The sequence below is a fragment of the Pseudophryne corroboree genome, chromosome 4, assembly GCF_028390025.1.
Source record: "Pseudophryne corroboree isolate aPseCor3 chromosome 4, aPseCor3.hap2, whole genome shotgun sequence".
In the NCBI taxonomy this organism is placed as follows: domain Eukaryota; kingdom Metazoa; phylum Chordata; class Amphibia; order Anura; family Myobatrachidae; genus Pseudophryne; species Pseudophryne corroboree.
In genome coordinates this window covers 752,921,127-752,936,034 of record NC_086447.1, presented here as the reverse complement: position 1 = coordinate 752,936,034, position 14,908 = coordinate 752,921,127, and the positions used below count along the sequence as shown (strand labels likewise).

The 14,908-nt window shown below is 45.4% G+C and overlaps 1 protein-coding gene across 3 annotated transcripts in view; it reads right to left on the bottom strand.

Moving 5' to 3' along the window:
* The window catches only part of CFAP61 (cilia and flagella associated protein 61), an 844,658-nt gene that overhangs the window by 783,855 nt on the left and 45,895 nt on the right, over positions 1-14,908 (bottom strand). For all 3 annotated transcript variants that reach the window (XM_063918168.1, XM_063918169.1, XM_063918170.1), the window contains one exon: positions 2,091-2,217. In XM_063918168.1, the coding sequence (XP_063774238.1) occupies positions 2,091-2,217 (127 nt within the window). The remainder of the gene's footprint in view (positions 1-2,090; positions 2,218-14,908) is intronic.

Here is a 14,908-nt window from a genome sequence, read left to right as displayed (position 1 = left end):
TCATGATGATTTCTAACAATTAACTTTAGTATCATTTTGTAGTTATGTAACTAAAAAATTTTTTACATTCATTTATTATATTTCCATGGGGTTCGGTAATCCATCACAAAGCAGAACTGATACAGGTTTTTACGTGAAATATGCTCATTTGTCTGCTGACATTGCTTGAATGTGACCAGGAGGGGACTTGCGTTATTTTAAGAGCTAGAGTGACCTCAAGTGGTGATACCACCGCCACTACAACCTGACGTTCTATGGGTGATTTTCTCAAAATGCAAGAACTGCAGCTCCACATCATATATGCATCTGCTTCTGTTTATGCACAAAGCAAACAGGTTAATAGGGAAAATTAGCTGCCTTTTGTACATAGGGAAATTTTACATTTCACATTTATAGGTGCACATTTACTCGTGCAATTAAAATATCAAACAATTCCAACATTTCATTGTCTCCTTACTCTCATTACATTAAAACAAAGAGATTTGTATAAGCAATGTAACAGCTGAAATGAAAGGAGGGGAGAAGTTATATTAGGCAGCAGTTTGAACTGACAAGTTTACACTCTGGACGGTATTCAATTAGAGGAGACAAAACATCAGGTGTGGAAAACGTCCGGTTTTTGCACTTTTTCCAATGTTTCACCAATGTTTTTTTACAAGCTATCCAATTAAGATTGGGCGTAAAAAAAAATGTTTTCCTCCCAAAAACACACAGGTTCAGTGAAACCTGTGTGCTTTTGTGAGAAACAGCCCCGTTTTCGCATGCAAACGGCTGTTTCCGGGGATTTGGCTTTGCCTGCCTGAGGCAGGTGAAATAACATCCACAATAAGCCGCGCCTCGCCTTATTAATTGGATAGCTCCCGGTGGGACAATTAGCTGGGGTAATTTACAGCGGCTAATTGGATACCGCTCTTTGTATTTTGTATGATGTGCATTTATGTCTACAGGATCACACAAAGACACAACGTGGAATGTGGGTGTGCATCTATGTACACACGCAGAAAATAGGCATATTTGCATGTAGTTAAATATTTGCCAATGTCTGCTCAATTGCAAGTTAAATGCCCCTTTTGGAGAGCATGTCCTAATATATTGCCATTACCCAGCAAGATCTGGGTCCCTTAGCTAAGGCTGAGAAGATGAAATCAGGCAAAAGTCACAAAATAGAAAAACTATTTGCATGCCTGTAAGCACTATTAGCACTATTAGCATTACAGGCATGCAAAAACTATTTGCATGCCTGTAATCCAATTAGGTGCGAGGTGCCGTTTTCTCAGAAAATTAACACTGCAAATTAATTTTGCAGTAAAGTTAGAAACTGGCATTGAACTAGGCAGAGTAAAAACATTATTCGATTCGCACCTTACTGAGGGCAACTATCCTGTTGCTTTATGCACCCCAAATTTAACTACAGTATTTATTTTTTGAAAAATAATTACTTTTTATCATTTTTTAAAGGCAACTTAAAGTACCCCATAACAATCTTTTTTCCTACTTTTGATTGCATTTTTCATATGAAAGTAAAATGAAAAATGTGTTTTTATAATTTGTTTACTTAAAAAACCCCTCCCATTTGTGTGCCATTTATCACTGTTTAAAAACCACCAGTACCTTCCTTATGCCCACTAACAGTCTTCTGTACGACTCTGCAAGTGAAACTGCCAATTTATTATGGGGTCCAGGAAGGTCACCCCACTTTTTCATGTACTTCTCTCACATAGCATTTGGTAGACAATTCGCAACCCCCTGCGCTGTGAGTACCACGAATAGGTATTTTTAGTTGGATTGGAGAATTCTCAGATGGCCACATTCGTGCGAAACCTTTGAGTTTCAAGAAACAAACTTGCATTCGGCAACTCTCACCTAATTGGACTGACCCCATAGAGTGATGCTTTTGTACAGACAATGAGCATGTAGTAGCTTCTTAAAATGTTTGCAACCCAAAATAAAATCACATATAGTTACTCTATGCTTCCTCCTGTGTCTGCAAACACCCCGTAAACCAAGGTGCACTGTATTACAGCAGAGTTTACCTAGCCCCACCACAGATCATCCCTATAAAACCTTACTCTGGACAGTAACGGTGTTACCTGGCTTTCCGGATATAGAGTTGGGGACAGTGTTTGTGTCTGTAACACATATACATCGAATACGTTTCAGCAAGTTTCGCCCCTGGAACAATCCTCACAGGTTCAAATGTAGATGCTAAAGCTGGAGCTAATTAGATAAAAAAAATATACATATTATTTTCTTCCCTGTAAACACGAGTTAGGCATATTTAATCAGGCAATTTTAGAAAATAAGATTTTACTTACCGATAAATCTATTTCTCGTAGTCCGTAGTGGATGCTGGGGACTCCGTCAGGACCATGGGGATTAGCGGCTCCGCAGGAGACAGGGCACAAAAATAAAGCTTTAGGATCAGGTGGTGTGCACTGGCTCCTCCCCCTATGACCCTCCTCCAAGCCTCAGTTAGGATACTGTGCCCGGACGAGCGTACACAATAAGGAAGGATTTTGAATCCCGGGTAAGACTCATACCAGCCACACCAATCACACCGTACAACTTGTGATCTGAACCCAGTTAACAGTATGACAACGTAGGAGCCTCTGAACAGACGGCTCACAACAAGAACAACCCGATTTTTTTGTAACAATAACTATGTACAAGTATTGCAGACAATCCGCACTTGGGATGGGCGCCCAGCATCCACTACGGACTACGAGAAATAGATTTATCGGTAAGTAAAATCTTATTTTCTCTAACGTCCTAGTGGATGCTGGGGACTCCGTCAGGACCATGGGGATTATACCAAAGCTCCCAAACGGGCGGGAGAGTGCGGATGACTCTGCAGCACCGAATGAGAGAACTCCAGGTCCTCTTTAGCCAGGGTATCAAATTTGTAGAATTTTACAAACGTGTTCTCCCCCGACCACGTAGCTGCTCGGCAGAGTTGTAATGCCGAGACCCCTCGGGCAGCCGCCCAGGATGAGCCCACCTTCCTTGTGGAATGGGCCTTGACAGATTTAGGCTGTGGCAGGCCTGCCACAGAATGTGCAAGTTGAATTGTGCTACAAATCCAACGAGCAATCGTCTGCTTAGAAGCAGGAGCACCCAGCTTGTTGGGTGCATACAGTATAAACAGCGAGTCAGATTTTCTGACTCCAGCCGTCCTTGAAATATATATTTTCAATGCCCTGACAACGTCCAGCAACTTGGAATCCTCCAAATCGCTAGTAGCCGCAGGCACCACAATAGGCTGGTTCAGGTGAAACGCTGACACCACCTTAGGCAGAAAATGAGGACGCGTCCGCAGTTCTGCCCTGTCCGAATGGAAAATCAGATATGGGCTTTTATACGATAAAGCCGCCAATTCTGACACTCTCCTGGCTGAAGCCAGGGCCAGTAGCATGGTTACTTTCCATGTAAGATATTTCAAATCCGCCGATTTGAGTGGCTCAAACCAATGGGATTTGAGAAAATCCAAAACTACATTAAGGTCCCACGGAGCCACTGGGGGCACAACCGGGGGCTGTATATGTAGTACTCCTTTTACAAAAGTCTGGACTTCAGGAACTGAAGCCAATTCTTTCTGGAAGAAAATCGACAGGGCCGAAATTTGAACCTTAATGGACCCCAACTTGAGGCCCATAGACAATCCTGTTTGCAGGAAATGTAGGAATCGACCCAATTGAAATTCCTCCGTGGGGGCCTTCCTGGCCTCACACCACGCAACATATTTTCTCCAAATGCGGTGATAATGTTGTGCAGTCACCTCCTTCCTGGCTTTAACCAGTGTAGGAATGACCTCTTCTGGAATGCCTTTTTCCCTTAGAATTCGGCGTTCAACCGCCACGCCGTCAAACGCAGCCGCGGTAAGTCTTGGAATAGACACGGTCCCTGCTGAATCAGGTCCCGTCTTAGAGGTAGAGGCCACGGATTTTCCGTGAGCATCTCCTGAAGTTCCGGGTACCAAGTTCTTCTTGGCCAATCCGGAGCCACGAGTATCGTTCTTACTCCCCTTTGCCGTATAATTCTCAGTACTTTGGGTATGAGAGGCAGAGGAGGAAACACATACACTGACTGGAACACCCACGGTGTTACCAGAGCGTCCACAGCTATTGCCTGAGGGTCTCTTGACCTGGCGCAATACCTGTCCAGTTTTTTGTTGAGGCGAGACGCCATCATATCCACCTTTGGTTTTTTCCCAACGGTTCACAATCATGTGGAAGACTTCTGGATGAAGTCCCCACTCTCCCGGGTGTAGATCGTGTCTGCTGAGGAAGTCTGCTTCCCAGTTGTCCACTCCCGGAATGAACACTGCTGACAGTGCTATCACATGATCTTCCGCCCAGCGAAGAATCCTTGCAGCTTCTGCCATTGCTCTCCTGCTTCTTGTGCCGCCCTGTCTGTTTACGTGGGCGACTGCCGTGATGTTGTCCGACTGGATCAACACCGGCTGACCCTGAAGCAGGGGTTTTGCCAGGCTTAGAGCATTGTAAATCGCTCTTAGCTCCAGTATATTTATGTGAAGAGACATCTCCAGGCTTGACCATACTCCCTGGAAGTTTCTTCCCTGTGTGACCGCTCCCCAGCCTCTCAGACTGGCATCCGTGCTCACCAGGACCCAGTCCTGTATGCCGAATCTGCGGCCTTCTAACAGATGAGCACTCTGCAACCACCACAGAAGAGACACCCTTGTCCGTGGCGATAAGGTTATCCGCTGATGCATCTGCAGATGTGATCCGGACCATTTGTCCAGCAGATCCCACTGAAAAGTTCGTGCGTGGAATCTGCCGAATGGGATTGCTTCGTAAGAAGCCACCATCTTTCCCAGGACTCTTGTGCATTGATGCACAGACACTTTTCCTGGTTTTAGGAGGTTCCTGACAAGTTCGGATAACTCCTTGGCTTTCTCCTCCGGAAGAAACACCTTTTTCTGAACCGTGTCCAGAATCATTCCCAGGAACAGCAGACGTGTTGTCGGGGTCAACTGAGATTTTGGAAAATTCAGAATCCACCCGTGTTGTTGCAGCACTACTTGGGTTAGTGCTACTCCGTCCTCCAGCTGTTCTCTGGACCTTGCCCTTATCAGGAGATCGTCCAAGTAAGGGATAATTAATACGCCTCTTCTTCACAGAAGAATCATCATTTCGGCCATTACCTTGGTAAAGACCCGAGGTGCCGTGGACAATCCAAATGGCAGCGTCTGAAACTGATAATGACAGTTTTGCACCACGAACCTGAGGTACCCTTGATGTGAAGGGCAAATTGGGACATGCAGGTAAGCATCTTTTATGTCCAGGGACACCATAAAGTCCCCTTCTTCCAGATTCGCTATCACTGCTCTGAGTGATTCCATCTTGAACTTGAATTTTTGTATGTACAGGTTCAAAGATTTCAGATTTAGAATAGGTCTTACCGAGCCGTCCGGCTTCGGTACCACAAATAGCGTGGAGTAATACCCCTTTTCCTGTTGTAGGAGGGGTACCTTGACTATCACCTGCTGAGAAAACAGCTTGTGAATGGCTTCCAATACCGTCGCCCTGTCTGAGGGAGACGTTGGCAAAGCAGACTTTAGGAACCGGCGAGGGGGAGACTTCTCGAATTCCAACCTGTAACCCTGAGATACTACCTGCAGGATCCAGGGGTCCACCTGTGAGCAAGCCCACTGCGCGCTGAAATTCTTGAGTCGACCCCCCACCGTTCCTGAGTCCGCTTGTAAAGCCCCAGCGTCATGCTGAGGGCTTTGCAGAACCCGCGGAGGGCTTCTGTTCCTGGGAAGGAGCTGCTTGCTGCCCTCTCTTACCCTTTCCTCTGCCTCGGGGCAGATATGACTGTCCTTTTGCCCGCTTCTTATAGGACCGAAAGGACTGCGGCTGAAAAGACGGTGTCTTTTTCTGTTGGGAGGGGGTCTGAGGTAAAAAGGTGGATTTCCCGGCAGTTGCCGTGGCCACCAAATCCGATAGACCGACGCCAAATAATTCCTCCCCTTTATACGGCAATACTTCCATATGCCGTTTGGAATCCGCATCACCTGACCACTGTCGTGTCCATAAACTTCTTCTGGCAGATATGGACATCGCACTTACTCTCGATGCCAGAGTGCAAATATCCCTCTGAGCATCTCGCATATAAAGAAAAGCATCCTTTAATTGCTCTAAAGTCTGTAAAATACTGTCCCTATCCAGGGTATCAATATTTTCAGTCAGGGAATCCGACCAGACCACCCCAGCACTGCACATCCAGGCTGAGGCGATGGCTGGTCGCAGTATAACACCAGTATGTGTGTATATACTTTTTAGGTTAGTTTCCAGCCTCCTATCAGCTGGATCCTTGAGGGCGGCCGTATCAGGAGACGGTAACGCCACTTGTTTTGATAAGCGTGTGAGCGCCTTATCCACCTTAGGGGGTGTTTGCCAGCGCGCCCTAACCTCTGGCGGGAAAGGGTATAATGCCAATAACTTTTTTGAAATTAGCACTTTTCTATCTGGGTTAACCCACGCTTCATCACATACATCATTCAATTCCTCTGATTCAGGAAAAACTACAGGTAGTTTTTTTCACCCCCCCACATAATACCCTTTTTGTGGTACTTGTAGTATCAGAGATATGCAAAGCCTCCTTCATTGCCGTGATCATATAACGTGTGGCCCTACTGGAAAATACGTTTGTTTCTTCACCGTCGACACTAGATTCAGTGTCCGTGTCTGGGTCTGTGTGGACCGACTGAGGTAAAGGGCGTTTTACAGCCCCTGACGGTGTCTGAGACGCCTGGGCAGGTACTAACTGGTTTTCCGTCGTCAACTGATTTTTGTAATGTGCTGACATTATCACGTAATTCCATAAACAAAGCCATCCATTCCGGTGTCGACTCCCTGGGGGGTGACATCACCATTACCGGCAATTGCTCTGCCTCCACACCAACATCGTCCTCATACATGTCGACACACACGTACCGACACACAGCAGACACACAGGGAATGCTCTATTGAAGACAGGACCCCACTAGCCCTTTGGGGAGACAGAGGGAGAGTTTGCCAGCACACACCCAAGCGCTATAATATATATGGGAACAACCCTATATAAGTGTTGTATCCTTATAGCAGCTTAAATATAGTAATATCGCCAAAAAAAGTGCCCCCCCTCTCTGTTTTACCCTGTTTCTGTAGTGCAGTGCAGGGGAGAGTCCTGGGAGCCTTCCTCACAGCGGAGCTGAGCAGGAAAATGGCGCTGTGTGCTGAGGAGAATAAGCCCCGCCCCCTATTTCGGCGGGCTCTTCTCCGGAGTTTGTGAGATCTGGCAGGGGTTAAATACATCCATATAGCCTCAAGGGCTATATGTGATGTATTTTTTAGCCATAAAAAGGTATTATACATTGCTGCCCAGGGCGCCCCCCCAGCGCCCTGCACCCTCCGTGACCGCTGTGTGAAGTGTGCTGACAACAATGGCGCACAGCTGCAGTGCTGTGCGCTACCTCAGGAAGACTGAAAAGTCTTCTGCCGCCTGCTTCTGGACCTCTTCCATCTTCGGCATCTGCAAGGGGGGTCGGCGGCGCGGCTCCGGGACCGGACTCCATGGCTGGGCCTGTGTTCGATCCCTCTGGAGCTAATGGTGTCCAGTAGCCTAAGAAGCCAATCCATCCTGCACGCAGGTGAGTTGACTTCTCTCCCCTAAGTCCCTCGATGCAGTGAGCCTGTTGCCAGCAGGACTCACTGAAAATAAAAAACCTAAAAACTTTTTCTAAGCAGCTCTTTAGGAGAGCCACCTAGATTGCACCCTGCTCGGACGGGCACAAAAACCTAACTGAGGCTTGGAGGAGGGTCATAGGGGGAGGAGCCAGTGCACACCACCTGATCCTAAAGCTTTATTTTTGTGCCCTGTCTCCTGCGGAGCCGCTAATCCCCATGGTCCTGACGGAGTCCCCAGCATCCACTAGGACGTTAGAGAAAACCAGCTAGGTTCTTTCTTAGATAGACACTTTATTACATAAACTAACTAAACTTGAAAAAAGACTGTGACGTGTTGTATTGAAGGGTAAGCATTACAGACTTGTCTTGCTTGACAGTCTTAGATCTATGACTCACAACAGTGCAATTTCATAACTAAATAATCCTTGCCGTCAATATATTCAAACTGTACCTGAGCGACAAGACTATACATATATTTGCTGGGTGCCACTCCTTTGCCTCACCCCTTTTTGTTCTGTACATCTGGAAAGCCAGGTTAGAATCAGGACTATTTGGAGGGATGTGGTTCAGGAAAGTGTTGGCTATATATGATGCTTTTTACCCTCACTATCTACATACACCTAATATTGAAAGGGTGTGGTATAAAAGATCTACAGTCAATAGGTCGACACCAGGTGGTCGACATGCATTAGGTCGATAGGTACAAAATATAGAAAACTTTAACAGGTCGACATGATAATGTTTTTTTCCATATTTTTGGGTCCAATCTTGTATGATTGGTAATATGTGGCCTCCATCAGTAAAAATGTATACCCTCACAGGCTCGCTTCGCTTGCCATGCTTCAGGCAAGGTGGCTTGTTCGGCTACAGCTGCCCTTGCCACAGGTTACTATTCCTAATCGTCATCCACGTGGATAGTAAATCAAGCAAATGTTGGGATACCTGTAATACACCCAAAAAAAAATGTGTGGACCATTTGTGTGTTGACCATTGTCATGTTGAAGTTTTGAACCTGTCTACTTATGTAGACACTGTCAAACTTTTGTACCTTTCGACCTTCTGTACCCATCGGCCGAATGCATGTCAACCATATGCTGTTGACCTATTAACTGTTGACCTAGAAACAGTCTCCCTTTCAACCGGACACCATATACAAAACAGTTAAAAAAAATAAATATAAGATTTTAAACCTACAGGTAAATCTTTTTCTCGTAGTCCGTAGAGGATGCTGGGAGTCCGTAAGGACCATGGGGATAGACGGGCTCCGCAGGATACATGGGCACTTTAAGAAAGACTTTGGATCTTTTTCTTTGAGTGTAACAGGGAGTTAGACCTTGCAAACAATATGGGAGGGGCTGTGATTGAGGACCTCACTCAGTGCATGTCGTGCAAGATGTATGCACACCTGGAGCTACCGGCCCAGTGTGAATACATCTGCACGAGGTGTGTGCGAACGGTTGCCCTGGAAGCCCAGGTAACTGATCTAGAGCAAACCGTTACGCGACTGAGGGAGATTCACAATCTCGAGCGCAGTTTAGACAGAACGGTGGAGGAGTTGCGAGAGGGGTCACTGGTAGAAGAGGATGATGATCAGGTAGCCAGTTGGGTCACAGTTAGAAGGAAGAAAAAGAGGGGGAGGCACGACATCTCCGAACTATCAAACCCGAACAAATTTGCCCGATTGGACGAGGAATCGGAGGATGATAGCGAAGAAATGACGGTGCCGGAGGAGACTGCTCCCTCTAGCATCCAGAGGTGCGGTCCCTCTGGCGCGGTTGGGATAAAAGATAGAGAGGTACCTAGTCAAATGGTGGTGGTAGGGGATTCTATCATCAGGAAGGCAGATAGGGCAATCTGCTACCGGGACCGTGATCGCCGTACAGTCTGTTGTCTCCCGGGTGCTCGGGTACGGCACATCGCGGACCGGGTAGATAGATTGTTGGGAGGGGCTGGCAAAGACCCGGCGGTCTTGGTGCACGTTGGCACCAATGACAAAGTTAGCGGAAGGTGGGATGTCCTTAAGAAAGACTATAGGGACTTAGGAAAGAAACTGAAGGCAAGGACATCTAAGGTAATATTCTCGGAATTATTACCAGTGCCACGCGCTAGTCCAGGGAGGCAGAGGGAGATTAGGGAGGTAAATGTGTGGCTTAGGGATTGGTGCAGGAAAGAGGGGTTTGTGTTCCTGGAACACTGGGCGGACTTCTCAGTCAGGCGCCATCTCTTTTGTCGTGACGGATTGCACCTGACTGAGGAGGGGGCAGCGGTGCTGGGGGGAAGGATGGTTAGAAGGTTGGAGGAGATTTTAAACTAGGAGCCTGGGGGGAGGGTTTAGCTAGTAACTACGGGTCATGCAGTGAGAATAGTGGGGACGGCAGTAGTAAACTAAATGGGGGAGAAGTTGGGGGGAGGGTAAGAGCAGGCGGTAAGGTTACTAACATGGGTACTAAAAGGGATTTTACCAAAGCACTAACCAATGACGATTACAGGTCATCCTTGCCACATACTTATCTTAGTTGTATGTATGTAAACGCCAGAAGCATTACTGGTAAAAAGGGTGAACTAGAAATACTTGCAGCAAGCAAACAGTATGATATTATAGGCATTACTGAAACTTGGTGGGATGAATCTCATGATTGGACAGTCAATCTAGAGGGCTATACACTGTTTAGGAGAGACAGACTAAATAAAAAGGGTGGAGGGGTGTGTCTGTACGTAAAGCCGTTTTTAAAACCTAATATATGGGAAGATCGTCAGGAGGGGACTGTAGACACTGTTGAGACATTATGGGTAGAAATTGCATGCGGGGAAAAAGGAACAAAAAAGTTAGTATTGGGTGTATGCTATAGGCCGCCTGGTATCAACGCATCTGATGATGAATTGTTACTAAAGCAAATTGAAAAAGCAGCAGGAGTAGGAGACATAGTAGTGATGGGAGATTTTAACTATCCAGAGATAAACTGGAAAAACGATTCATGTGATACTGCTAGGGGCAGTATGTTTTTAAACACACTAAATGATAACTACCTTGTCCAACTAATTGAGGAACCAACTAGGTACAATGCAATCTTAGACCTGGTATTAACAAACAATCAGGATTTGGTATCGGGTATTATAGTAGGGGAACCCATAGGAAACAGCGACCACAATATGGTCACATTCAATATCAGTTTCTACAAACAGCCCTATACTGGCTCAACTAGGACTTTAAACTTTAGCAAAGCCAACTTTGAAATGATGAGGGTATTTTTCAGGGATATTGAATGGGAAGGTTTGTTTGTAGGAAAAAATACTACGGAGAAATGGGAGGTACTAAAATTCCTGCTAGCTAAAAATACACTCAAATATATTCCTATGAGTAGCAAAAAAGGGAATAAAAATCATAAACCGATGTGGCTTAACAAAAAGATTAAGGAACTTATGGGCAAGAAAAGGCGAGCATTTAAAAAATACAAATCTGACGGGGATGCAGAGTCATTTCAGCAATATAAGGAATGTAACAAAAATTGCAAAAAGGAAATAAGAGCGGCTAAAGTAGAAACTGAAAAACTAGTAGCAAAGGAAAGCAAAGCGAATCCCAAAAAATTCTTTAAATACATTAATAGCAAGAGATTAAAAAAGGAGAGTATAGGCCCTTTGACAGACAAGTTGGGAGTCTTAAGCAAAAATGATAATGACATAGCGGACACACTAAATGAGTTTTTTTCAACAGTATTCACTAGAGAGGACCCAATTCAGGGACTGACACACAATCTCAATAATGACAATATCACACTGATAGGTACTTATTTAAGCGAGGAAGTAGTCTGTGACCGATTAAAACATTTAAAGATTAATAAATCACCAGGGCCCGATGGTATTCATCCAAGGGTTCTAATGGAGCTTCACTCTGAACTGGCAAAACCACTATCTTTGATCTTTGAGGATTCAGTTAAATCAGGTATGGTTCCCAAAGACTGGCGTATAGCGGAAGTAGTGCCTATATTCAAAAAGGGAAGTAAAGCTGAACCAGGTAATTATAGACCAGTTAGTCTTACATCTATAGTGGGGAAAGTATTGGAAGGTATTCTAAGAGATAGTATTCAGAAGTTCCTTGAAACCAATAAGGTCATTAAAAGGAATCAACATGGGTTTATGAAGGACAGATCCTGTCAAACCAACTTACTTGGCTTTTATGAAACAGTAAGCGCAAACCTAGATCAGGGTAAAGACGTGGATGTAATCTTTTTAGACTTTGCCAAAGCGTTCGATACTGTACCACACATGAGACTTATATACAAGCTACAAGAATCAGGGCTAGGAAGCACAATATGCACTTGGGTCAAAAACTGGTTAGATAATAGGAAGCAGCGCGTTGTGGTTAATGGATCTTTTTCAACTTGGACTGAAGTGCTAAGTGGTGTGCCGCAAGGCTCAGTATTAGGACCGCTATTGTTCAATATTTTCATTAACGACCTAACAGAAGGTCTAGAGAGCATGGTGTCAATTTTTGCAGATGATACCAAATTGTGTAAGGCTATAAATACAGAGGAGGATGCTGAGTCTCTTCAGAATGACTTAGTTAAATTAGAAGCATGGGCAGCCAAATGGAGAATGCGCTTCAACACAGACAAGTGTAAGGTAATGCACTGTGGTAACAAGAACAAAAATTACACCTACCTACTAAATGGGGTAAAATTAGGGGATTCTGTACTGGAAAAGGACTTAGGTGTCCTCATAGATAGCAAGCTAAGAAGTAGTATCCAAAGTAGGACTGCAGCAAAGAAGGCTAATAAGATATTAGCATGCATAAAACGGGGTATTGATGCTAGGGACGAGAGTATTATACTCCCGTTATATAAATCACTAGTGAGGCCACACCTTGAATACTGTGTACAGTTCTGGGCACCGTACTACAAAAAGGATATCCTGGAGCTTGAAAAGGTACAGAGGAGGGCGACCAAACTAATTAAGGGCATGGAGACGATGGAATACAAGGAAAGGCTTGAAAGACTAGGCATGTTTACATTGGAAAAGCGGAGACTAAGAGGGGATATGATCAACATCTACAAATATATAAGGGGACAATACACAGAGCTTGCGCGGGACCTGTTTTTGGTTAGATCAACACAGAGGACTCGTGGACACTCGCTCAGGTTAGAGGAGAGGAGATTCCGCACAATACGGCGTAAAGGCTTTTTCACGGTAAGGACAATAAGTGTTTGGAATTCCCTGCCCGAGGGAGTTGTAATGGCGGAATCTGTCAACACCTTTAAGAATGGGTTAGATAAATTCCTATTGGAAAAGGATATCCAGGGGTATGGTGCATAGTCATGCATTATAGTTACTATAAATAGGGATTAAATGCAATGGCTGACAGCAGCATCAGTCAGAAATTGTAGTCAAATCATCATGCATAGGACACCACAAATAGGTTGAACTCGATGGACAATTGTCTTTTTTCAACCTCAGATACTATGATCTGGGTGTGCACTGGCTCCTCCCTCTATGCCCCTCCTCCAGACCTCAGTTAGAGAAACTGTGCTCAGAGGAGACGGACAGTACGAGGAAAGGATTTTTGTTAATCCAAGGGCAAGATTCATACCAGCCACACCAATCACACCGTATAACTTGTGATATACTAACCAATTAACAGTATATAAACAACATAGCATCAGTCCAAGACCGATGAAAACTATAACATAACCCTTATGTAAGCAAAACTATATACAAGTCTTGCAGAAGAAGTCCGCACTTGGGACGGGCGCCCAGCATCCTCTACGGACTACGAGAAAAAGATTTACCGGTAGGTTTAAAATCTTATTTTCTCTAATGTCCTAGAGGATGCTGGGACTCCGTAAGGACCATGGGGATTATACCAAAGCTCCCAAACGGGCGGTAGAGTGTGGATGACTCTACGGCACCGATTGAGCAAACAGGAGGTCCTCCTCAGCCAGGGTATCAAACTTATAGAACTTTGCAAAGGTGTTTGACACCGACCAAGTAGCAGCTCGGCACAGCTGTAGTGCCGAGACCCCTCGGGCAGCCGCCCAAGACGAGCCCACCTTCCTAGTGGAATGGGCCTTGACCGATTTTGGTAACGGCAATCCTGCCGTAGAATGCGCCTGCTGAATCGTGTTACAGATCCAGCAAGCAATAGTCTGCTTTGAAGCAGGGCCGCCGACCTTGTTGGCTGCATACAGGACAAACAGTGCTTCTGTTTTTCTGATCCTAGCCGTTCTGGCCACGTAAATTTTCAAAGCCCTGACCACATCAAGGGACTCGGAATCCTCCAAGTCACGTGTAGCCACAGGCACGACAATAGGTTGCTTCATATGAAAGGATGAGACCACCTTAGGTAGGAATTGAGGACGGGTCCGCAATTCCGCTCTATCATATGGAAAACCAGATAGGGGCTTTTATGTGATAAAGCCACTAATTCCGAAACTCGCCTAGCCGAAGCCAAGGCTAACAACATGACCACCTTCCAAGTGAGATATTTCAACTCCACTGTTCTAAGTGGTTCAAACCAATGTGACTTAAGGAAACTTAACACCACGTTAAGGTCCCAAGGCGCCACCGGAGGTACAAAAGGAGGCTGAATATGCAGTACTTCCTTCACAAAAGTCTGTACTTCAGGTAGAGAGGCCAATTCCTTTTGAAAGAAAATGGATAAGACCGAAATCTGAACTTTAATGGAGCCTAATTTTAGGCCCAAATTCACTCCAGTTTGTAGGAAGTGAAGAAAACGGCCTAGATGGAATTCTTCTGTAGGAGCATTCCTGGCCTCACACCAAGAAACATATTTTCGCCATATTCGGTGATAATGTTTAGATGTCACGTCCTTCCTAGCCTTTATTAGCGTAGGAATGACCTCATCCGGAATACCCTTTTCCGCTAGGATCCTGCGTTCAACCTCCATGCCGTCAAACGCAGCCGCGGTAAGTCTTGGAACAGACAGGGACCCTGTTGCAACAGGTCCTGTCTTAGAGGAAGAGGCTACGGATCTTCTGTGAGCATTTCCTGCAGATCCGGATACCAGGTCCTTCGTGGCCAATCCGGAACAATGAGTATTGTTCTCACTCCTCTTTTTCTTATTATTCGCAACACCTTGGGTATGAGAGGAAGAGGAGGAAATACATAGAACGACTGGAACACCCACGGTGTCACTAGGGCATCCACAGCTACCGCCTGAGGATCTCTTGACCTGGCGCAATACCTTTGTAGCTTTTTGTTGA